The sequence below is a fragment of the Desarmillaria tabescens genome, assembly GCF_030435595.1.
Source record: "Desarmillaria tabescens strain CCBAS 213 chromosome Unknown EV420scaffold_61, whole genome shotgun sequence".
In the NCBI taxonomy this organism is placed as follows: domain Eukaryota; kingdom Fungi; phylum Basidiomycota; class Agaricomycetes; order Agaricales; family Physalacriaceae; genus Desarmillaria; species Desarmillaria tabescens.
The window spans coordinates 114802-138439 of NW_026848360.1; the positions used below are offsets into that span (position 1 = coordinate 114802).

General features: G+C 48.7%; 2 protein-coding genes across 2 annotated transcripts; one reads left to right on the forward strand and one right to left on the reverse strand.

Moving 5' to 3' along the window:
* Positions 1 to 4321: 4321 nt before the first annotated feature.
* EV420DRAFT_1768693 (cytochrome P450) lies at positions 4322 to 5819 on the reverse strand (the record flags this gene model as incomplete). Its single annotated transcript, XM_060480982.1, has 8 exons — positions 5469 to 5819; positions 5357 to 5415; positions 5231 to 5249; positions 5163 to 5180; positions 5103 to 5113; positions 4872 to 5051; positions 4535 to 4822; positions 4322 to 4474 (listed from the first exon to the last, which is right to left on the reverse strand). Exons 1-8 carry the CDS (start codon positions 5743 to 5745, stop codon positions 4322 to 4324), a joined length of 1005 nt encoding a protein of 334 aa, XP_060324527.1. The 5' UTR covers positions 5746 to 5819.
* A 12677-nt stretch (positions 5820 to 18496) lies between these two features.
* Positions 18497 to 19830, forward strand: EV420DRAFT_1485141 (uncharacterized protein; the record flags this gene model as incomplete). Its single annotated transcript, XM_060470172.1, has 6 exons — positions 18497 to 18783; positions 18940 to 18971; positions 19308 to 19342; positions 19469 to 19552; positions 19684 to 19704; positions 19768 to 19830. The coding sequence occupies 6 exons, from the start codon at positions 18497 to 18499 to the stop codon at positions 19828 to 19830; spliced, it is 522 nt and encodes a 173-aa protein (XP_060324528.1).
* Between the last annotated feature and the right edge of the window lie 3808 nt (positions 19831 to 23638).

A 23638-nucleotide genomic window follows, 5' to 3' on the forward strand; every position in this document is an offset into this window, starting at 1 on the left:
GAGGTCTACATACTTTCCCGCACCCGTTGCACTGCTCTCCAGACCACGTTCACCCTTACAAAGCACTTGGATGAGCATGGATTAATTCCGTGGTGAGGGAAACCACAGCTTACCGCACCTGGGAGTGGTTTCCTCCTTCTCGACGGCTCCACGACATTGCAACCCACCCTCAGGAAAACTCGCTCGATTACGCTAACCCATCCCTCCATCCCCAACTTGTCAATCTCTCGCTCTGATGTTACTCTTCGCCTTCGCCATTCTCCATCCACGACGAAATCGTGCCTGTTTCTTCCGCGAAAGAGAGAGATTGCCGGTCATATTCCCTTCTGCACCGATCGGGCTGTGTTCACCACTATGAAACACTTTGAAGGGTGTTCAAAGTAGGGGGAACAGAGCGTATTACCACACTTGGGACTGCTTCCCTGTGATGTCGTCCTCAACGATTCGCCGATTACGCTTGTGCTTCCGTCCATCCCAACGCGTCACTCTCTTGCTGTTGTGCCCTGATGCCCTGATGCTGATGTTCTCGATCTCCACCCACTGCGGAATCGTACCTCAGTTCTCGTCGTTTCTTCCTTCAGAGACGTTTTCGTGGAAACGTCGTTCGGGCGTGGGACTAGAAGAGACGCCGTTTCTTGACCGAGTGTCTGTTGCGCTTGTAAACTGTAACACTTCCCGATACGACGAGTGTTCTGTGTAACAGCAGACAAGTTTGGCTTGTCCATGAGGGAGGAAGGACGGAGGCTAAGAAGGCAGTGCAGATCCTCGAGAAGGGCATCGATGGAAACCGGTTACGTTGTGAGCGTGGGTGGATATTTAGGAGTGTGGTCCCAGTGCGTGCGCTGGTATAGCCTTATCTTCTTCCGCCAAAGCCATTAGGCAAAACGCGATGTACCGCAGATGTCAATGAGCTCGAGTGGCTCGCTTGTCTGGGTACGAGTATTTTGTCAGTTCAACATGTTCGCATGCCATCGGTGTCGTAGACTACGTGTCTCCTTACTAGGAGAGGAAGCAATAAAAGACGTATATATTCCTACCTCGTTTAAGCAGACGTAAAGCGAATCCGGAGGGGGGGCAGATGGTGTAGTGGTTACCTCTGCTTGTTCGATTGTACCTTGTTCCACACAGAAAATATTTATTTTCGCACTCGCGAGTTCGAGCCCCCCACCCCCCAGAAAGTAACACTCTAGACACTTTCCGGGTTCTACCACTTCCGATATCGGAATCACGTGAAACGCAGCCTCCCTTTCCAAACATGATCAAGTCACGCACATTACCCCCTCTAAAATCACACGACAAATCTTATCTCTCCTTGCCATTCTAGGCATCGGTTCGAGGCCCTTCCAGTGATCTTTCGAATAAGACAGGGAAACGGAGTCGCGTGCCGCAAGGCTGCCGCCTGGTTGGGACCCAGGTGTAACAAAATGGAGTGGTGATCCAAGCACACCCCGGCCCGGCACATCGCCCCCGCATCAATTGATCACACTGTGTTGGTGATCTTGGCCGAGTAAGGCAGGTCTGGGAAAGAGAGACCGGAGAAGGACTGGGATTGATGGAGTTTGGTGGGAAGTAGGACTAGGCCATGAGAAGGGTCTGGTGAAGAAACGACGGTGACGGATAGATTGCGGCCATTTCTCGGCAGAGGTCAGGATTTCCCAAAGTGGGAAAAGGTGGCAGTGCCCGAGTCGCACCAAGTTATCGAGGGCGAGGGATAATTTCGTGCCATAACATAAGTGCACAGCTTGTTAAGCTGACTTAATCGATGACATCATACACACAGTAACACAAGTAGCTAAATTGGACCATACGCATGCATAACCAATATACTTAGGATTTAAAAAAAAAAAAAAAAAAAAAAAAAAAGCGAATCCGGAAGAACGCCGAGCATTCTCACGCCACCCTTCTTTCTCTTCATCGACCTTCATGGCACCCTAACTTTCACCAGCACTCGACGCGAATGCAAGGACCGTGAATTCGGATAGCTGGTCTCAGTAAATTATTGGACTCTTCGAGTGCATTCAATCTGATCCTGTCGACAAGCGATTCATTGTGCATCCAGACACGGCCGATAACAGCTACTGCGATTCTACGCCAAAATTGCCCGTCTTTATCTCAGCCACATCAGTATGGATTAGGAGTGTGACTATTAGTGTTGGAGTCGGGTGTGAGGACTCAGTGGCTTGACAGTATGGTTTTGGTCCAGTGCGTCAGCTTCATAACTCTTTCTGAATGTTATACTCATTCCTATCTAGATGTGGCGGAATTTGCTGCTATCCCTTGGGTCGACGCAAGAAAACCCATCGATATGTGCCCACTTCTGCACCGATTCTCTACAGATCCCTTCCCCATTCGCTGAAGTAGTATCGCTGTCTCCCGCCAAAGATAATCGATAAGGAGCAGCCAATGCCATCAAGCGCGTCCCGACAACGGCGTCACCAAGATCGACTTTGATTGGTGCATATCCTACGACAATTATCACGATCATTCCTTCTTTCAACCAATCCACCCGCACACTACTCCCATCTGCATCTTATTCCACTTCTTGACCTCAGCTTTTTCAACCTGCCAAGCGGCATCACACACACACTCGCTATCAGCAGCTCAAAACCTCAATATTCAATGCCTCACAATTCACGATAATCGACACCCATATACATCTTCTCTCCACGTTTACTTTGTATCGCTCATCGTACCCTGAAGGGGGGTATGAGACCGCGTTTGACTTTGTCAAGGGCCCGTATGCGGATAACGTGGTGAAGACAATAGTCGACGCGGAACCATGAAGGAGATCATGCCCAAGGATCATCGAGTACGTCCACCGTCACTGTATGCATTCTTCCTAAATCTACCGTACAGGTCCATACTCACTGCTTCACCGACACCGCCGCATCCGGCCACAGTTTCTTGGAGTACTTCACATCGGTGTGACAGGCGTCGTCTGCTATAGGCCAGGCCCTCTACTACGCAGCAAACCTCATTGCTGCCGAACAATGCCAGCCACCGATTGCAAGTAGATCCTGCTGGAGACCAACGCGTCGTCCATGGTTCCGGCAGACGTGTATGGCGCGTTAGAGCCCAAACAGTCGGGGCTTCCGTTTTCGCTGGATGTAGCAAGGGAAGGTGCCAGGACGGTGTATGGGGTGTAATGTAAGTAATTCTTGTCAAGTATAAATCTATGTCGGAAGCTAATTTATATAAATGAGCAGGACCAGATATGAGAACGAAAAGATATCATTAGATGCGATATAATGCATCTAGATTTCCAGCTCATGCAAACTTTTGCCTCTCGTCATAACAGATCACTCGGATCTCCCAAACCGGTGATAACCGCCTAAAGATTGGACGATATCGTGACCCGCCCGGCCTCGAACTGTAACTTGCTATGCAAAGCACTGGGCTCGCTCTACTTTTGCCCTGATGCTGCGCCCGGTTGGTCCAGCAATAGTCGTGATCCAAAGTCAGGTCGCCGTCACCAGTACTTAAGGATGATGAGGCACTTGTTTAGATCGTGGAAATTCTGTTTCCCTCTCCGCAAGGACTTGTTCACTAGGCCGGTGCATGAGATCCCCGCATTGAAGCGAGATAGCTACACTTCTCCGCTTCCGGTGCTGTTGTTGTCAGAGCCAGCGGAGTGTTTTCGGAAGAATACAGCACGGTGCAAGCCGCCGGTCGATAGGACCGATCAAGTTATCATATCGATCGCGACGGACAGACGACGAAATCCCATCTCACCCCGCTTAGTGGGGTAAATGGACATCCGCTCAATTACTATAGTCTTTCTTCCTACCCACCACCGAACGTCACTACACCATCGAATTGATGTCTATCTCTGTCGTTAGTTTGGGAGTCACGTTCAGGGCTCTCGAAAGCCCTCTCGGCCTGTGCTGTTATCCGCTGTATCCCCCGAGATATTGCTCACCACTCCCACCCACGCCATCCTCTACCGCATATGGCTCGACCAGTCATCTCGGGAAAGAGGCATGCCAACATTATGCTCTATGCCATATCAGAGCAACTTCTTACTGCACTGGTCGCGTCCGTGGAGACGGTGTATATTGAAGGCATGTCGATGTGGGAGCGTTTGTTCTTCTGACGAAAACGTGCAAGACGGGAGACGTACGCCTAACAAATCAGAACCCCAGCAAGCAAGCAGCTTATCTCGCGATGATTTGTTCTGCCTCCCGAAGACTTGATGGGGTGCTCTTGTTTCTGGGGTATCTCAGAGACGACTGAACGTCAGAAACAGGAGCAGGACGAAATGTATGGGCTGTTCATTTATTTCTTAGACTCTGCCTATATCATCGCGAGATCGGGTGTCACATCATACGCGCCTCACCCTCAACGGAACTTTTGCGCCCTCTTTGCCAACGACTTTCGGTCGAGGCAAAACACTCCCGGTATACTTGCCGATAGCTGTATCACTTCCACCAGGAAATTCGAATGCAAAGTTCCGTACAATAACAAAGAGCGCCGCCTAAAGAGTCCAATCCTCAGCAAAAACAAGCACATACCCTCCCTCAAGAATTTTACTCACCTTGAACTCGGTCAAAGCGAACGTCTTCCCGAGACATGTCTTGGGTCCATCTACGAACGTCAACAGGTGTCGATGACCCTGGATCTCCTTCGCTCGCGGTGTAAAGTCCTCCAGCCACCTCTCCGGTCTGAACTCCTTTGCATCAGGGCCCCAGAATTCCTCGGATATGTTCAGCGTTTGAATGGGAACGGTGAAGACCGTTCCTTTGGCCACTAAGAGACTGTTAACGGTCTCTCCGGATTTGGTCACTACTGGTGTAGTGAGAGGAAGAACGTCGTCTTCTGTTGCCTGCTAGGAAGTGAGAGATAATCGATACGCTAGAGGATAGGATGCGCACCACCCTTACGGCCTCTGATACGGGTGGGTGCAATCGTAGGGTTTCGTGTATGACTGCGTCAAGATACGGAAGACTCGAGTTGAGTTGCTCCCATGTCGGGTCGGTGTTGCCGAATTGCACCAGTTCGGCGCGGAGCTTGTTCTGGATGTCCGCGTTCTTGCACATTTCAATAAGGGCCCACTGCGAGATTATCAATTTTATTTAATGATCGGTCGCTGATAGCTCACATACCGTGAGACTGACTATACGAAAGCAATTCAGAGCAGAGTCTTGGAAAGAATTGAGACTTACTGCTTGTCATTTCATAGCCTGTAAAATGATTAGCTTTCAAAATAAGGGAGTAAATCTGCGACGCTCACCTGCTATCAACAACATGTTCTAAAGTTCCGAAATTGTAAGCACGAAAACAAAGTAAAAATTTCTGTACTATCTGTTGTAGGCAATCGTTAGCAAAGAATCAGTAGTGCGGGGTCGGTATCAGATACCTGTGCAATGATCTCTTCCCTAGACATGTGAACGTCTGCATCATGCATCTCTGATTTGACTGTATATAAACGCTATCAGCTTCCCACAGGAACCAGTATTGGTCATACTCACGAAGCAGACCCATTACAGATTTATCCTCCTCGTTCCCATGCTCCTTGGCCTTTGACAAGAGCTGGTTGGCCACACCAGAGAATACACGGTTCATATCAATTAAAGCCTCTTTCCTCTTCGAAGGCAACCGAAGAACAGCAGGGAAGACCATACCCGTGATGATCGTGAAAGCAAAGAAGGCGGCGCCACTGCTCAGGTCAAGGCCATCGAAAATTTGCGGTTTCCCGTCGATGGCGCCAAAGTCATGAGAAAAACCTGCTCTACCAATGCTGTCCATCCTAGGTGGGACAAGTGGATTGGCTGCTGAGTGTTATGTAGTGGAATGATAGCCTCGCAAGATGCGGTTCATCCTAGGAGATGGCTATCAGCTAGCAATCATTATCGCCGGACTTCACAGACCAGTTCTGCACATCGATCGTGGAAGTCCCGTTGCTTGCTTCGAGAATAGCATCCCAAGCAGAAGACGCAAACCGCTGCACTGAGAGTCCCTCACGATGACCGGTAACCACAGCACACACATCAGGAAAAACCCTTTTGCTACATATCTGCCACTCAGATATATGTAGCTTATGTATTGCCAGTAGTGATGGTAGAGGGTGCACAGCACTAGGTAGCGGTAGGTAGTATTCTGTATATACTGCCAGTAGCTATGTACACAATCTGTATACTTCAGTGAAACCTACTGAATGCTACAACATTGGTCAACATTATCTCTTTTTTTGGGTCTTCGATAGTGGCTGATGGTACAAGTTGAGTGTCAGCTAAAAGAGGATATTGAGTCTGACTGAAATATGGACTTGAATAAGGATAGGAAAGTAATGCAAAGACAAAATCAGCACATCGGAAGGTAATTAGAACGATATATGCCTTGTGAAGTATGGACAGCTACAATGGCAGTGCCAAGGACGAGTAGCTGGGGGGGAGTTCTAATAAGTTCATTTGAAACTCTGACACAGAGTCCGTCCATCACATGCATAATCAACCAAGATCACGCCATCGGATGTTAGCCACTAACTCCAATCGACTTAGATCGTGCTAGGATCACCACTCGCACTTCGGTGGTAGACGCTCTAGCAAGTCAAAGGCGATCTGTGAAGTCGATGGGACAGATAGTCATGAAGAACGGAGTTCGATGTTAGGTAGATTAAACCTTAGCCGAAGCTGGGGTCTAATCCAGCTGAGGCTCTACTTAAATACATGTTGATATGCTAATAATAGTACTGTGGGAAATGGTCCATTGTGATCACATATGAGTAATCAAGCTGAGTCAAATGAAGAAAAACGAATAAACCGTAACATTACCCCCTCCCTAAGACTCGTTCGTCCCGAATGAGACACCAAGTCTTTGCGTCCCCTTCCTTCCACATGAGCAAGTATGAGGGTCTCCCTTCTGCTTTAAAACAGCTCGATTTGGGCCTCCGCTACACCCCATCCATGTTCGGCTTCTGACCCGCCTCTTACCTGGATGTAGGTTCCTGTAGAAATCCTACACCACCTTGTGCCGGTTAGGCCTCAACTGTCTGTCAGGTCCCCCTTGACCCTAAGGGTTCATTGCTCGTTTTGAGCGGCGGTAATCCCCTTCTACGCCGTAAAAATGATGTTCTATTAGTGGTACTCCTCAGAGGAGGAGTCCCACTCATCCGTGTCGGAAGAATGTCGCGATTCGGAATAAAAGGATGGTATATCGTCGTCATCGTCCTCGTCTTTTTCATCTGCATTCCAATTTTCGTGAATTCATTGAAGATTTTGGAGGTTAACTTCTTCTTCTGCGTCATCTTCTTTGTCCACGATAGGTACGCCGTCCGCTTCATCAGTGGTGACCTTTGGCCACTTCTCTTCAATGAACCCCTTCTCCAGTTCGGGGTTAAACGCTGGGTGCCAGTTGATAGGGATGTCTTCGACTATCCTATCGATTTCTTCCGAATGAGCTATTGCCGAGCATTGAGAAGATGGGACGGTAATTATGTCAGTAATGCAGGAAGTATCTGGTTCATGATAGATCAGCGACCTATGTGGTATCTTGTCGTCGATCCCCACCATCATTCCCTTGTCATTGACTTTCCAATGGATCTTCTGAATGCGAGCTTCATAGTCGTTTACGAGTGCTTCCGCGTTGGCCATATTGGCGCGTTTCACCCACGAGTTTTCTTCCATCGGGTACCCCTTCCATTTCACCAAGTACTCGGTTATTGTGTGGCGGTTTCGCCCTCGTCCCATAACTTTGTCTCGTTCTCCCACTATTTCTTCAATTTCATATTCTTCCTCATCGTTGATTAACTCCGGAGGTGGCCTCTCGGCATGTGGTTGATTGGGGAATTCAGGAGCATGGTATGGCGTTAAGAGGGACTTGTTGAAGCGATTGTGAATTTTCCAGCCAACTGGGAGTTTGAGTTCGTAGGCGGAGGCCCCCTTTTTGGCTAAAATGGTGAAGGGTCCCACCCGACAGTCTCCGAGTTTCTTGGTGGGGCGAGGAAGGTTCAGGTTGGTTGAATCCAACCATACCTTATCGCCAACTTGATATTCCACGGCCTTGTCCTTATGCTTGTCATAAGCCTTTTTCATGGATTCGGCCGCCCGTTCCAAAGACTCTTTCACTTTTTCCTGTACTTCTTGAATCCCTTGAACCAATTTTGAGGCGGCTGGAACAATGTCGGGGCATTGGGCCGTCTTAATGACCTGCCCATCCCTTCCGAAGACGACTTTATAGGGGGAGAAACCCGTCGCTGAGTGTTGTCGGTTATTATGGGTGAAGGCGGCCAATGCTAGCCATTCACTCCAATCGTCTTGGCGATAGTTCACGAACATCTTGAGGTATTTCTCGATCTCCTGGTTCACTCGCTCCGTCTGGCCATCTGTTTGAGGATGGTAGGCCGTGGAGGGGTTCCCCTCGACTTGGATGAGGGCGTAAAATTCTCGCATGAATTTGGATACGAATATGGTTCCTCGGTCTGAAATGACCTTCTCCGGCATTACCCCATACGGCACATAGACGTGATCTCGAAGAATTTTAGCAAACCCAAGAGACGTAAGCTCTTCGGTACAGGCTATTGGTATGATCGTCTTCGAAAAGCGGTCGACGATCACCAGGATGGAGTCGAATCCTTTTGAGTCGGGGAGTTTGGTGATCATGTCGACAGAAATGTGGGTCCAAGGCCGATTGGGCACCTCATTCAGATGAAGAGGTGCTCTCTTGGGTCGATGGTCAGCCTTGGTTCGCTGGCATACTTCGCATCCTTTAACATAGACTTCCACCTCTCTGCGCATTCGGGGCCACCAGTAGTCTCGTAGGATAAGCTCTTTGGTTTTTTCTATGCCCAGATGGCCCGCGGTTACATGGTCATGCCGCTGTGCTATTATCTCCCCCCGTAGTTTGCGGTCTACGGGCACATAAATGCGCCCGTCATACCAAAGTAGTCCTTGGTCACGAGAGATCTCCTTTTCATGGTTAAGGGAGTCGGAAATACCACGATCCCACTTGCGAGGGTCATGGGTAGCTAGCTTGATCTTTTCGTGGAGTCCCTCCTGTGTAGGCATAGTTAGGGCCCGGAAGTGTTCGGCCTTGAGGACAACTATGTCTTTGTTGTCTCCTTTTCCCTGATCATGATCTGCTCTCCTTGACAGCAAATCCGCTTTGCGGTTCTGGGCTCCCGGTTTATGGTGCAGGGTGAACTGGTACTCTGCTAATTCCGTTACCCATCGGGCTTGTCTTTGGTTCAATTTTTGGGGTTTATGGAAGTATTGGAGATTGGAATGGTCTGTCCAGATCTCGAAATCTTCGCAGGCCCCCATGAGATATTGGCGCCACTCTTCCAAAGCGATCATGATGGCTAGAAGTTCCTTGTCATAGATCTTGTAGTTGCGTTCAGTGGTGGCCAGGGCTTTGGAAAGAAAGGCTACTGGCCTCCACTTGGCATCCTGCCATTGAGATAATATGGCCCCAATCGCTCCTTCGCTAGAATCCGCCTCTACTCGGAATTTCCCCTTGTCGAGCGGGATGGCTAGGACCACATCCTCGCAGAACAATTCCTTTAACTTCTCGAACGCTTTCTGTTGGGCCTCCCCCCACTTCCACTCGACTTTTCCTGTGAGAGTGGTGAGGGGTTTAACATGCTTACTATAGTCTCGAATAAAGCGACAGTAGAAGTTACAAAAACCCAAGAACGATTGTAGTTCCTGTTTCTTGGATGGGACTGGCCAGTCCAATAGGCCCGCAATTTTCATGGGATCCATGCGGATCTTTCCTTCACTGATGAGTACGCCCAAGTACTCCGTCTCCTCAACCTCAAATTCGCACTTTTCGGCTTTCAGGAATAGTTTATTGTCGCGAAGTATCTGCAGCACCTTCCGAACGATCTGACGATGTTTGGCCCTCGTCTCAGATGCAATGAGTATATCATCCAGGTATACTGATACTTCCCCTGCTGTGATGAGATCTTTGAAGATGTCATTCATCATCCACTGAAAAGTGGCAGGGGAGTTCGTAAGTCCAAAGAACATTACAAGGGGTTTGTAGAGACCGCGATTGGTTCGAAAGGCGGCCTTCCACTCATCCCCTTGTTTGATCCGGACATTATTATACCCCCACCACACATCCAACTTCGTAAAGTATTTGGCTTTCTTCAGCTGATCCATTAGTTCCCCAATGAGGGGTAACGGGTACCGATTCTTGATGGTCATTTCGTTGAGTTTCCGATAATCCTGTACCGGGCGGAGTTTCCCATCTTTCTTCTTGACGAAGAAAAATGGCGATGCCATGGGGGATTTCGATGTTTGGATGCGACCCGTGGAAAGATTTTCGTCAAGGAACTTGTCCAACTCCTCCTGCTCTGTGGGATTAAGAGGGTAGACCTTACAGTCCAAGTTGGCATTAGCGTTGGGGATTAGTTCAATAGCATGATCCCAGGGTTTACGCGGGGGTAGCTTGTCAAAGTTTTCCTTTGCGAAGATGTCCTGGAACTCTCGATATTCTTCAGGTACTATTTCCTCGAAGGATTTGGCCGTCTTTTTGGCATTGGCCTGGGCGGCTAACTCATTGGCTTTGGTGCCCATGGCTCGAACGTGAAAGGCCTCCTCAAAGTCTATTACTAGGATGGTGTCCCCTTCCTCATACTCTTCCCAGCGCGAGGATGGGTCCGTATCGGGTAGAGGAAAGGGGACTTTACGGCAGGTACAGCGAGCAAGGGTAACAGCCCCCATGTCCCAATCGATCAATGGGTTATGTCTCTGCAACCAGTCATGGCCCAGGAATAAGGGGGTAGTGCCTAAGTCGACCACGGCTAGTTCGATCCTTTCCACGTGGTCTCCAATTCGTAAACATACCTCGGCGTACTCGGTGATGTCTCCTCCTTTATTCCTGGTGCCGTCGGCATTATAGACCGGAACCGCACGGGCCGCTGGTTTGAGGTTAAGGGCATGGTCACGGGCCCAGGCCCGATCTATTGAGCTGCCGGTGGCACCGCTATCCACTAGTGCTTTCACTGCATGCGTTTCCTGAGTATCCAACGTTTCTAATTGGACGTTAATGGATACATTGCGTCCTTTCCTCCCCCGTATGTACATAGGTGGCTTTTTCAAATCCTCCATCCATTCCCACTTATCCCTGGCTTCGCTGGCGGTTTCCGGTTGTTCCTTCAACGCTTCCCATAACTCAGTTGTCACTTCCTCTGTCCGACGAGGGTGTACCCACCGCTTGAGGGTAGCGGCGGCAGTGGATTCATCCTTCGCTAGCCGTAATGCCCTATGGGTCCAGTGCGCTCCGAAGGGTTCATAGTAGGTGTCAAGGACGGCCTTCCTGATTTCAGGCGTTAACTCAGGACCGGGGGTCACAGTAGACTTCCCCTTAGGTGTAGTGATCGGGATGTCGGACCGTAGGTGGGCTTCTTTGTCTTCGACTTCCTCTAGCGAAATGGGGGGTTTCTTGCCTCGAGGTGGCAGTTGGTCACCGGGCCGGTTGTAAAGGCCCCTCGGCGGCATTTGGTCACCTTCCGTCAAGTTGAGGGAGGAGGGCTTGCTGCCCCATGTTTGGCCCTGGCCAAGGGTGCTTGTGCTCGGCGTTGTAACCTCCACTGTAATCCGATACTTATCCTCATTCCTAATGCCGGCGGTACTCTCGGAAACCCTAGGCAGACGCACACATATTGGCTCGCCAAGGGGGTCGGCATCGTTTGTGGATGAGGCCACTACTAAATGTAGGTGGTCCCCTTGGTTCCCAGCCTCAGCTGCTTTTCCGCCACTAACGGTAGGAACAGCCCGCGGGGGAGGCCCGTCCGTTGGAGTCGTTGGCCGATTCTCCCTGCCAGGGCGACGACCACCACGTCTGGCGTCCATCTTGTCTTGACCTGAGGCGCCGACTGGGTTCTCCAGTACTTTCCCCATTTGGTCAAGCAGGGGTGTCAGAGGTAGACCAGCCCCTAAGGGTTCATTGCTTGATGCAGACCACGTCGAGTGGCAGAAATCCCCTCCTATGCCGTTGGCATTTTGCGATTCCTCATTCTTAATTTCTTCGACTGGTAACGTGGCAAAAAAGTTGGTATATTGATCATACGGAGTACCTACATACGTAGTATAAGTCCGACTAGAAGTACATGAATGCGCACCAGTGGAAACTAAGTCCTTCGCCGACGCCGGCTCGTCTTTTGACGACTTTTCTTCTTTGACCTCCTCGACTTTCGTGTCCTTTCCTAATTCCTCCTTCTCGGCTTCTGCAAGTAATTGACGGAGGCGCTGGGCGTTAGGTTTTTTGCAAGGTGGGAGTTTGACGGGGAGCCACTTCGATTTGTCCGTTGGGCATTTGTGGTCCTGGTTCCACCCGGTATTCCCACACTTGAAGCACCGCTTGTTGGACCGTAGTTTATCAATTTCCATCGGCTGTCCGGCACCTCCATAGGTCATTCCCGTGGCGTCCTTCTTGTCGCCACCTGACCCGCTTCCCTTCGATTGATTTTGACTGCCTCGACCCGAACCGCCTTGGTTCGAGGAGGTCTTACTGCCCAGTCCTTGGGCGACGTTGTATCTGTAGTTGGCGTTGATCCTAAGGACTCGCGCCTTCCATTGTGCGTAGGTTGTGGGGCACTCATTGTCCCCATGCATAACCGTTTTCCGCACTGTTGGCCTTATCGCTGCTTCGACGGTCTCGAACATCTGCTTCTCGTCCCCGAACTCCTTGCACTTGTGAGCCAGACACTCAAACTTCGCGAAGAATTCTACCGCAGACTTGAAGTCAGATTGCCGTACTTTCTTCCATTCCGCCTTCCATATCGTTAACTCTGCCACTTCTCGGAACTGTACCATTAAGTCGTGCGAGAACTCGTCCCAAGTGGGGAATCGCCAATGGCCTTGAGGATCCTGGTAGCGGTAGTACTGGTCTACCCACCATTGTTGGGCTTCGCCTCATAGGTATCCTTGGGTGAAGGTAATGCGATAGGGATTCTGCCCCTGGTCGTTCATCGTGTAGTACATGGGGAAGACCTGAAAATAAACCTCGCAGTGATGAAGGAATCGGGTGATATCAGAAGATACCCCTGTGAAGTACTCGGGCTGCGTGATGAGCTTGGGTTTCACGTCGTTCCAGGGGTTATTTGCCGCCCCGGGAGCCAGCTGCCATGGAGGAATGGGATCTGGAGGCGGCGGCAGAACCGGCAGGACCGGTGCGTTAGGTGGTCGCGACAACGAGCGTAGGTGGGGGTTGTCGCCTGGTGGAGAATACCCTTCAGGGTACTTGGGCGGCGGCGGTACCGATGGTGGTCGTTTTGGCACCGTGGATTCCTTGCCCCTTTTAGATGTCCCCACGCCTGAATCGTCCCATGTGTCGTCCGGGTCCTCAGGTCCAGCGCCTGCCCAGAACTCCTCTGTCTCGAGTGGGTTAGGCATCGGTTGGGGTCGTCAATATGCCTCACACCCCGGCTTCGTGGCCTCGGGATGGACTTGGTTCCACACGAGGGCGGCTTGATGCCATGTCTCTACTTCCAGAATATTCTTCATGAGGTAGACGTCCCCCATGTACTTCGCGTGTTGGTAATCCTCCCCTGCCTCCGTGAGGAGCCACTGGGAATCTCGCTCCATATCCTCCATCATGATTTCGTACAGACCGTGCCATGGTAGGATATTAAAGATTGTTGGCGTCGGGGCCATCAGATCGATCAGGGTCATCCGGACTGCCCTCATCACCTCGCCCTCGAGGGAACTGTTTGGCGGCCGACTCGGCATTCTTGGCCTTCTTCCTCTCTCGGGCGAGTCTGTCAACCTCCTTGTTCCTTCTCCAATGTCCAATGTCTGAATCGGGGTCATCGATCTCAGACTCGTAGGCCTGCCAGGCTCTTCTTCTGGCTTCGAGGTTGAGACCGGCGCGCTCGACCATTCCGGAATATCGGAGGGCGGCGGCTCGTTGTCGGTTTTCGATCTCGGTTCAAGTGGCGTCGGGCTCGACGGGGAGGTCATAGAAGCCATTGGGCCCGATGAGGGCAGCGATCTCGGCGCGTCGGGTGCGTGTATCTGCCTCTCTTGCTTGGTCCATTCGGGCCTCAATTTCTGGGGCGAGCCGGGCATGTCGAGGGAGGTCGAGCAACTTGACGAGCGTGTGGTAGAGAAGCGTCCATGGACGCTGGTTGCCAGGGACGGGGTCGGCGAATGCTCGACCCGCAACAGACGGGATAAAAGTGGGGACAGGGGCGATGTCTCCGGCCCCGGCAATTGCTCCAAGCTCCTCGGGACTGTAGTCCGGGAACTCCTCCCAGAGCTGCTGATCCGTCAGTTCACGCCTGGCGACAGTGACAGCAGGCGCTGGGGTCTCTGCACGGACGGGGACAAGGAGGCTCCTTGGGGCCTGGACTCGGGCCATAGGAGTTTCTTCCCTTGCATCGGCGTAGACCCAGCTTGTGCTGGGATGCCAGCCGACGGGAGGTCCCCTGTTTGCAGGCCACGAAAGAACGGGTCTTGACCCATCTGTACGGGTGGTAGTCATGGCGGAAGCCCCAAGGCCAAGCTCTCCGGAATCACTGTCGTAGGGGTCCTTCTTTGGCTGGTTGTATCTCCTCCGCTCACTTCCCCAATCTGCGTCTGTCCACTTCGTTTGAGATCTTCCGCTCCAGTTGTCTCCGGTATGGGTTGCATCTTCCTCCTTGTTTGGGTAGAGGTCACCGAGGAGGTCTTCAAGTCGGATCCTTTCAAGCTCTGTGAGCTCATCCCCTTCATACTCGGTGTCAGTGCCTTCTTCGCCCTCGACCAAAGGCCTGGTGCCTTGTCTTCGGGCTCCGTCGGTGCTTGACTCGCCCTCAACTGAAGGCTGGTCGAAGAGACCTGGTAGGGGCGAGTCTCCTCTGTCGAGGAATACGCCCCAGGTATCGGTGATGTCGACGGAGTCGACTGACTCGGCGGTAGCGCTTCTGTAGGAGTCGGTGCTCGACCCTGAGGATCGCAAGCTGGGTCGCGATGATCCGTAGAGGGACTCTCCATAGAGGGACTCGTCCATCCCTCAGGGTGGCTCTGGAAGGGGTTGTCCATGCTGGATCGTTTGTTGAGAGGCCACGGGAATGTCGATTACTTGCAGAGGGTATGCTGGTATGCTGGGTACGTAATGAAATGGGAGTTGTGGTCGAACCCTTCTTTGTCGACGACAACAGCAGAGTGTCTGGTACAAGGAGATGGATAAGAAAAAGAGTATAAAAGTCACAAAGATGGCGGGAATGGCGTCGGACCAGGGCATCCGTTCGTGAGTCTATCCTTCGTAGAGTCTGGCGGTCACTATTAACCATGCAACTGTTACAACTGGTAGCAGTTTAACAGGTGACGGACAAGCAAATGGACGGTGAGGATGGTGAGGACGATGAGGAGGGCGATAATCAGGCTGAGGTCGGTTTTGTAGTCGGAGCTGGTCATCAGCAAGGTTTCGCCTGTCTCTGAGGTACTTGTTAGTGCCAACAATAAGATCGTTAGCACGAGAGCGAGTCGGAATAGGGTAATGAAAACGTTCAGATTCGAATTATCCCGATGTACAATCCTATCAGGTAGCCCGCGAGTAAGGGGGCTGGGATGTAGAATTGACACAGGAAGAGGGTGATTGCTATCCTGATTAACACAGAGGTTAACAGGTCTAGCCAGAGGATGGGTAGAATCCAGGCGGTCGCCACTAGGAGGATGATTGTTGGATACGTCTTGATCGGGTGGGATCGATGAAGCACCGACTATTGTCTAAGTGCCGCCTGGCGACCTATCGGTCTAGCCAGGAAGAAACCGAGTTTTAGGTAGTTGGGCAGCGTCTGATGTGACGCCGGGCAACGTTGGTGTCGAGCTTCGGCTAAATGTTAGCCACTAACTCCAATCAACTTAGATCGTGCTAGGATCACCACTCGCACTTCGGTGGTAGATGCTCTAGCAAGTCAAAGGCGATCTGTGAAGTCGATGGGACAGATAGTCACGAAGAACGGAGTTCGATGTTAGGTAGATTAAACCTTAGCCGAAGCTGGGGTCTAATCCAGCTGAGGCTCTACTTAAATACATGTTGATATGCTAATAATAGTACTGTGGGAAATGGTCCATTGTGATCACATATGAGTAATCAAGCTGAGTCAAATGAAGAAAAACGAATAAACCGTAACATCGGATCCCAACCAAATCCAACCACCCTTGCTTTCTTTCCTCCATCAACATTTCAGCACCCACCTCTCTTGTTCCTCTTCACATGTCACCATTTATGGTTTTATCTTCCTTCTGGCTTACCAGTGCAGGCAACCTATGTTCCCTTCAGATGGTCCTCTTCACCATTCATGTGCTCCTTGGATATGTGTCCCTTATGCTTTGAATGCTAAATTCACTGTTCATTGTGCATGTTCATGCTGTCTCTTTCACTTGATCTCACACAGCCTTGTTTCACAGCACTTGGATGAGATGTCTTGTACTCAAGGCTGCCAGTGAGTACCCCAACTGCAACCTCATGCTTTTTTACTGACTCGTCTCATGCTTTTCATAGGAATAGTGTTCTAAGGGTACCTGTCCTGGAATGTATGTAACTTGAATTGTTTTGACATTTGTCATATTTATGCCATAGCACTTAGGACTTGGAACAACCCATGAACTGTGATGGTGCCGAAGACCAGGTGTGACAACTGCGGTTATTGCACTGTCCCTATATTTCCTATTTTTCATAGCAACGCAATCAGTTGTAAGTGCTGTAGCCTTGTTCCTATCAGCTACTACTGATCTCACTGCTGTTCTGCTAGGATTTCAATCTGTTTTGGTGTACTTTGTGATGACAGGGTGGATCATGATGCTACTCAGAGTTCAGATGTTGGAGGTGGTCTAGTGCATGTGATGTCATACAGCTATATTGGTGTAGTAGCTAGTAGTAATATATTGATTTCATTCATTTCATGGTCTGCCCTCTTCTGTGTTTGTCAGAATATGTCTTCATAGGTATTGATACAATGCTGCTACTGTAGCAATACAATAGTTCGGGTGGGGTGCTATCACTTGATACAGCTACTACATACTCTTAGTGGTGTGCTACAAGCTGCTACATGTGAGGGACTGTGCTATGGCACTACAAGTGCTACATAGACTACATATTGCAATGTAGCAAAGTAGTTTTTTCCTGATGCAATCCAATCGCTATGGATTTACATCGTCCCCAACTGTGAGCTACCATTGAAGGGTCAGCCACCACCTCTGGCTTCCTACACATCGTCCCGCTCCCTGCGGAACTTGGAGAGCATTTTTAGACCATACACCATTCATCTACCTTGCCTTTGAATTCCTGCATATTCCTCTGAATGCATATCGCAATCGTTGAGATATCGGGACACACATCGAAGAATCTGGTCAGACGAGCCAATCAGGAAGGGAGGATTGACAAGAATCTGGTTGTATAGTCTGTTATTCATCGTCTGCCTCTACATGGCACATGTTTGATCTGGATGCCACACAAGACAATGCTTTCATGTTCTTCCCCAACAACTCCCTCTGCAAAAACTTTGATCATCCATGGACGTCATTCGCCTGCCTCAACAAGCTCAGCTTGTCACATCTGTCTCTGCTATCAGCTCTGATATTGGTTCTGTGTGCAGCTAGTCAGCTTAGAAGCACCTGAAAAGAATTTGTCTCATTCCTTCTTCAGAACCTTCATACCAAACAAAGAGGATGAGAGACGTCCACTGAAAGTTCTGAGCCCGGTGAATGCAGAAGCAGCGCTATCAATTATAGACATCTGGCCATTGGCCCGTAGGTTTGAGGACATCACACCTACACAACCATTTCATATATACTCAGCTCTCAGCCAAAATAGGTCTGACCACCGCACTGTTCAGCTTTGCCACCATTTCAAAGGAATGTCTGAATAAGATATTGGCTTTTTGCTAAGAAGAGAACTGCAGTGCATATCACATCTTTCTAATCTCCTTGCTTAGGTCTGATGTGCCATTTTCGTAAGAAGGAGCTGACTGCAAACGAGAAGAGTCAAGGTTGAAGGCAAGATTAAGTCATCTCATTTGCTTTGTCAGCACCTTATGAGCATTGCCTCACATGTTCAGCTGATGCTCAATGTCCATGTTCCAGAGACAGAAACGACCCTTCGGAATCAATATAGGAGTATTTCTTTTACTCTATACTGGGCTCTGTTTTATGGACATGATAATATATATATATATGGTTGCGAGAGAGGAACATAGTGCTTCATAAGTAGCCTTCATGACATCCTCTGATCATAACACCTCACAATATACTCTCCCAAGACTGATGTTTCTGCCTCATTGCGACCTAGCAGTGGAAGATACCAGAATTCCACATTCTTGAACAACTGTAGCACCTGCATAGGTATGGAAAAGGTGGCGCAAACTAAAAGAAAACATACTGTTTCACTTTCTATCAGTAAATATCCATCCATCTGTACCTCTTGCTGCTGTAAGGTGTACATGCTATACCACGGCTTGCGATGTTATGGTGCCATGTCCTTCCAGCATGCTTTACCCTGAGTATTCACATGTCACAATGATTAGGTTCAATCATGTCATCATTTTGAGCTGCAATTCCTGGATGCATGCATGTACACCTCTTCAATCAGAGAATCGGGCATCTCTCCCAGTCCAACTGAGCTAGACAGTTCTTTCCGCTCCTCCCAGATGTTAATGGCTTGGATAAGTCATGCCAGGTCATCACAGAATGTAGGTTCTGCTGCAAAGACAGAGATAGAACAAATGGTAATGACCCACAGCGATGGACAACACTCCATGGGAGATAGCACACTGAGTGCCATACGACCCTTCTTGCGGTTGTCTGGAAAATTTGGCGATATTGCAGGGGCTGAAGCTGAAGCTCAAAGCTTGGAGAGGTTAGTGTTGGGTGTGAGTACAAGTATGGTGCCACCATGTCTGGTGATGCTTCATGGGCAGTAGGGCTGCACACCATCACCGTATTGTATGGTGATATGGCTTCCATGTACAGTATACATGCTGAAGCCATGAGTCCTCCAAACAACACCATACAGTATGGCCGTTGACAGCCATATATGTGTGGCTTGTATGTGGCAGTGCAACCAGATGGGAGGAGGCACTTTTGAACCCTGTTTTTGTTTTCTGACATGAATTCGAGCATCTAAAAATCATTTTCATTCATCTCACTGTCTATTGCAGCCCTTGACAACTCAAACATTTGCCTTGAAGGAAGTATGACATCATAGCATGCTTCTTAAACTGACCAAAAATGGCATTTTCCTGGTGAGGATTCCCATGTAGCATCTTGAACTATTTAGTATGTCAGTCTAACATCCATCACACACCATACTGATGCATATCAGTAAGACGAAATCTTGACAACAAATACAGCCATAATTATATGGACTGATGCCATCAGCAGCCTTGCTCATATGGTATATGGTACAGATACAGATGGTGCGCATCCCTAACATTGGGCAGGCGAGGGCATTGCTGGAGGTTGAGGAGTTGGAAAGCGATCATGGATGGAGGCGTGAAGATAATTGAATTGTTGATGGAGTCCGTGGATGATGTCTCTTGAAGCAGGGTGAAGCAGTGCTACAAGGTAGAGATAGATGGGGCCACGTTGGTGAATCTGTCTCGTTGGAGGAACTGGAGGTATTACTGGTGGGTTATGGCATGTTTTTGATTTCTCGTTTGGAGTAAGCATTGACTAGTATCAAAGTCAATCAATGTCCACTGCTAGACATGCACACATCATTTTGTGTGAGGTTAATTCTCAGTGACACTCTCACCAGATTGTTCCCAAGGGCCCATGTGTGGGTGGATCAGGGCACTGATGGACAGGAGGCAACGTTGAAGAATTAACACAATGCTGACAGTATTACCAGTGGGTTCTTGGTCACAGAGTTGTCATGGGTGCTGGATTAGGCTCTGGAACATAAGTGGACAGCGCCCACAAGACACAATGCATTGTGAAGAACATCAGCCTGAATTGAACCTCCCTAGACATGTGCACTCTCCATTGGAGGAACCTCTCATGCGTGGCATTGTATGAGAAAACAATTGTTGCTATAATGTCCCAAATAACCTCTCTTCATTTAGAATATGTGCACGTCAATACCCTCCCAGGGTTCTTGGGTATTTTGGCGATGTTTTTGGGGCTAAAGAGGTCGACACTGGAATGATGTGGAAGCACCATGGTTATGTAGCATCCAATCAATATCCAGCAGATGTAGCGAAACACTGTTTGCAAGTGGGGAGGGAACATGTAGAGAATTGGTGTAGGACAAAAGTGTTGTCTTTCGTGGGCACAAATCAATGAGACCTGAGCAAGATGAACTACATCTAAAATAATGAGTATGAGACTTAGAAAAAGGTAAGAAGAGCACTGATGCACCAGACTAAAATAGCACCATCATCAGTTGATATGCAGTCGAATCCCCTCACACCAGACTCCAACACTGATAGTCACACTCCTGCATATCTGAGCCCATACTGAGATTGAGGGATGGGAAATTTCAATGTAGAATCACAGTAGCTTTTGTCAGCCATGTCTGAATGTACTATGAATCACCATTCAATGTGAATAGTACTGGACTCACTTGAAGAAACTCATCATCTGCTAAGACCAGCTATTCAAATTGCTGATCCTTGCAATCACATCATATCTCGATGAGGGTTCAGAAGGTTTGGGAGAATGGTGCTGGTACCATGAAGGTTGTTGAAGGGAAATAAGTGTGGTGTGAGAACACCCGATGTTCTTCTGGACTCGATAGCTCGCTTTACATATGCTTAAATGAGGTAGGAATTTATTGCTTCCTCATGGCATATCTCCTAGAAGTAATAAGGAGAAATGTAGTCTATGACACCAGTAGCATGTGAACACGTTGAACTGACAAAATAATCGTACCCAGATGAGCGAGTCAGTCCTCAAGCTCATCAACATCTGCCCTACATCACAGAAGGGAACTTTGAGTTTCATCATATGGCTTATCGATGTCCTTCTTGAGGATCTGCACCTTCATCGCCTCCGTACTTCTTTCCTCACAGACAAGCCATACCCTTGCGTTCTTACACAGAACACAGGCTCTTGGCCTCGGATAGTCTACAAGCACCACTGACAATCAGTCAAGGAATGACAATGAAAGATGCATGATTTTGTAGCAGATTGAGATTTCAGAGATCAGGCGGGGCAGCCAGAGGGTGACAAGTTGGGATGGAGAGACTGCGAGCATAATAGATGAGCAAATAGGTTGCAAGCTGCTGAGGATGACCTCGCAGGAGGAAAGCAGTCCAAAGTGCGGTAAGCCAGATGTGTGTTGGCTATACCTAGGCAATGTTGATTCAAATCCCTGAACCAAATTCAGATGTGCACAAATAGTAAATAGTAAGGTTGCCATGCTTCTCTGGGTGATAGAATACATGATGTTCTCATCAGTTGCTCAGTGCACCCTGTAAAGAAGTTAGAACAAGGCAAGACAAGGCAAGCATAGAGATATATACCAATCATCTCAGGGGTCAGGTCACCACTTGTGCTCTCCACCCTTGTCCTCCAAATATCATATATCCTTTCCTGCCATGTCCAACATCTGCTCCACATCCCACCTATCATTGATTATCCTTAAATGTATCCTTGGGCACAATTTCCTTCATGACACACTCTGTTTCCTCCTCTGCTTCTCATGTATGCACCCTTATTGGAATATGACAATCTATGGCTATCCATAGTTGCTGGGTGAATACTGTTTGTTGGACATCTGGCGGTGAGAGTGTGTCGAGTCCAATCTCACCTCACCTAGCCCAAAGCATTGATAATCTCGAATTCCACAGCCGAGGTAAATGATTTTGCATCGTATTTTTATCGTGACGAGAGCCAGGTTTGATCTCGAAGGATGTGTGGATGAACACCTGTCTATGAGTTAGCAAGGAAGTAGAAGTGAAAAAGAAAGGAACACACTGATAACAGATCGATACTGGACACCCTCCCATTTCTCATCCACCAGCTCTTTCCACATTCCTTGCATGATCATCTCCAGGCTCACATCACACATTGACTATTGTCTTTGCCCTGTTACCCTCCAACAAAGTCAATTGCAGTCTCATATACCACCCTTCAGGATGCTTTGAGCGATACAATGCAAGCATGAAGAGAAGATGTGTATGAGTGTTGATTATTGTAGGTCGACGCATGCTGAGGGAAGCCAAGAGTCAACAGGTCATGAGGAGAAAGAGAGAGTGCTCTTTTCCTTGTTGCTCCTGCCTGTGGTGATAGAGGTGGTTGCAAAGGATTATATATAGGGTACGGTGGGGCAAGAAAGAAGTCGAAGGGTGGATCGGAAATGGAGTTTCAGAAGAAAAACTCCAATTTCATACTACAAGCCTGCAGTGACTTGCCCTCTTTACTTCGAGGCCAACATCTAACTTTTGAATCTTTCCCATCAATGCTGACACTAGCAGCCCTCGATATTATTATATTTCCCAACAACTTTTATGAATGCAGTTTTTTTTGAATCAGAGAGAGCAGATTGTGTGTGTTAGGATGGAAACAAGCACAGGGAAACGCAACTGGAGGAAGGGTACATGATGTGATACTCTCTCAGGTTCTCGGATGATGTTTTTGGGGCTAAAGAGGTTGTCGCTGCAGTGATTATAGGGGGTCTGATGATGCTTTCAGAGCAGGTGATAGTGCCGCTAGAGGCTGAGTTGGAGGTGAGCATGGAGAGACATGTGGAGGTGGTCGAACTGCTAATAGCGAGTCTGTGGATGATGTCGCTTGGCAAGTTGAAGAAGCTGAGGGTCAGGAAGTGCAGATGAAATTGTAGAGGTGATTTGGCAGTGGGGTTGGGGAACTGTGAAGTGCATAGACATTGTGATAGTATCAGGATGGCAGACAACTTTGATAGCCCTATGCAGTGATGGCTCCTCCTTATCCTTGAACAGAACTGCCATCTTGAGTGGGATCAACCTACACTATATAGGAATGAGTAGAAGATTCAGAACAAGGTAAGAAGTTCATGCACTAGACCAGAACAATACTAGTCGAAGAGTCCCTTAGCACCCTCCTGTGGCACTGTTTGTCCATAGTTTATCACAAGTGATATCGATAAAGTCCCTTGCTGAACTGATGCCGACTTAGCTGAAATCAGAGCAGGCAATTTTGACATATGTCTACAGTATCTGGATACATGTTGAATCACCAGTCAACATGGATAGTATTGGACACACAGTTGAATCATCTACTAACACCAGCCATCCGAATTCTCAATCTTTGCAATCATGTCTCGATGAAGATTCAAAAACAGTGGTTGTTATGAACATACGTAGTACTATTCTTGATAGAAGTTTGTTCATAACTATGTTTATGAAGCCCCATTTCTGTCTGACTTGAAAGGTGGCCGAAGCACCTTAGTAACTTTGGGTGGGCCCTTGATCTCTGTCTACTTAAGGTAGGTGTCACTTGGATCTGACACCCTTATGTAAGCATTACATAAGTGCCAAATTTGATGGTCTGAATATAAAAGTAGTGAGATTTTGCATGATTTTGAACTGAATGGCCTCTTACATTGGTTTGTTCATTGCTCATGACATAATAATCATGCTAGATATTCTTTCAGAGCCATGCTGAGGCAAGTGCCTGCTGTTAATTATAGGCATGTGACATGCTGAATGACTAATAGATGACTAAGCTGCCAAATTCGACAAGGTCAAAAACTCTTTTTTGCTCTAAATGCATAGAAAATCATTGTAGAG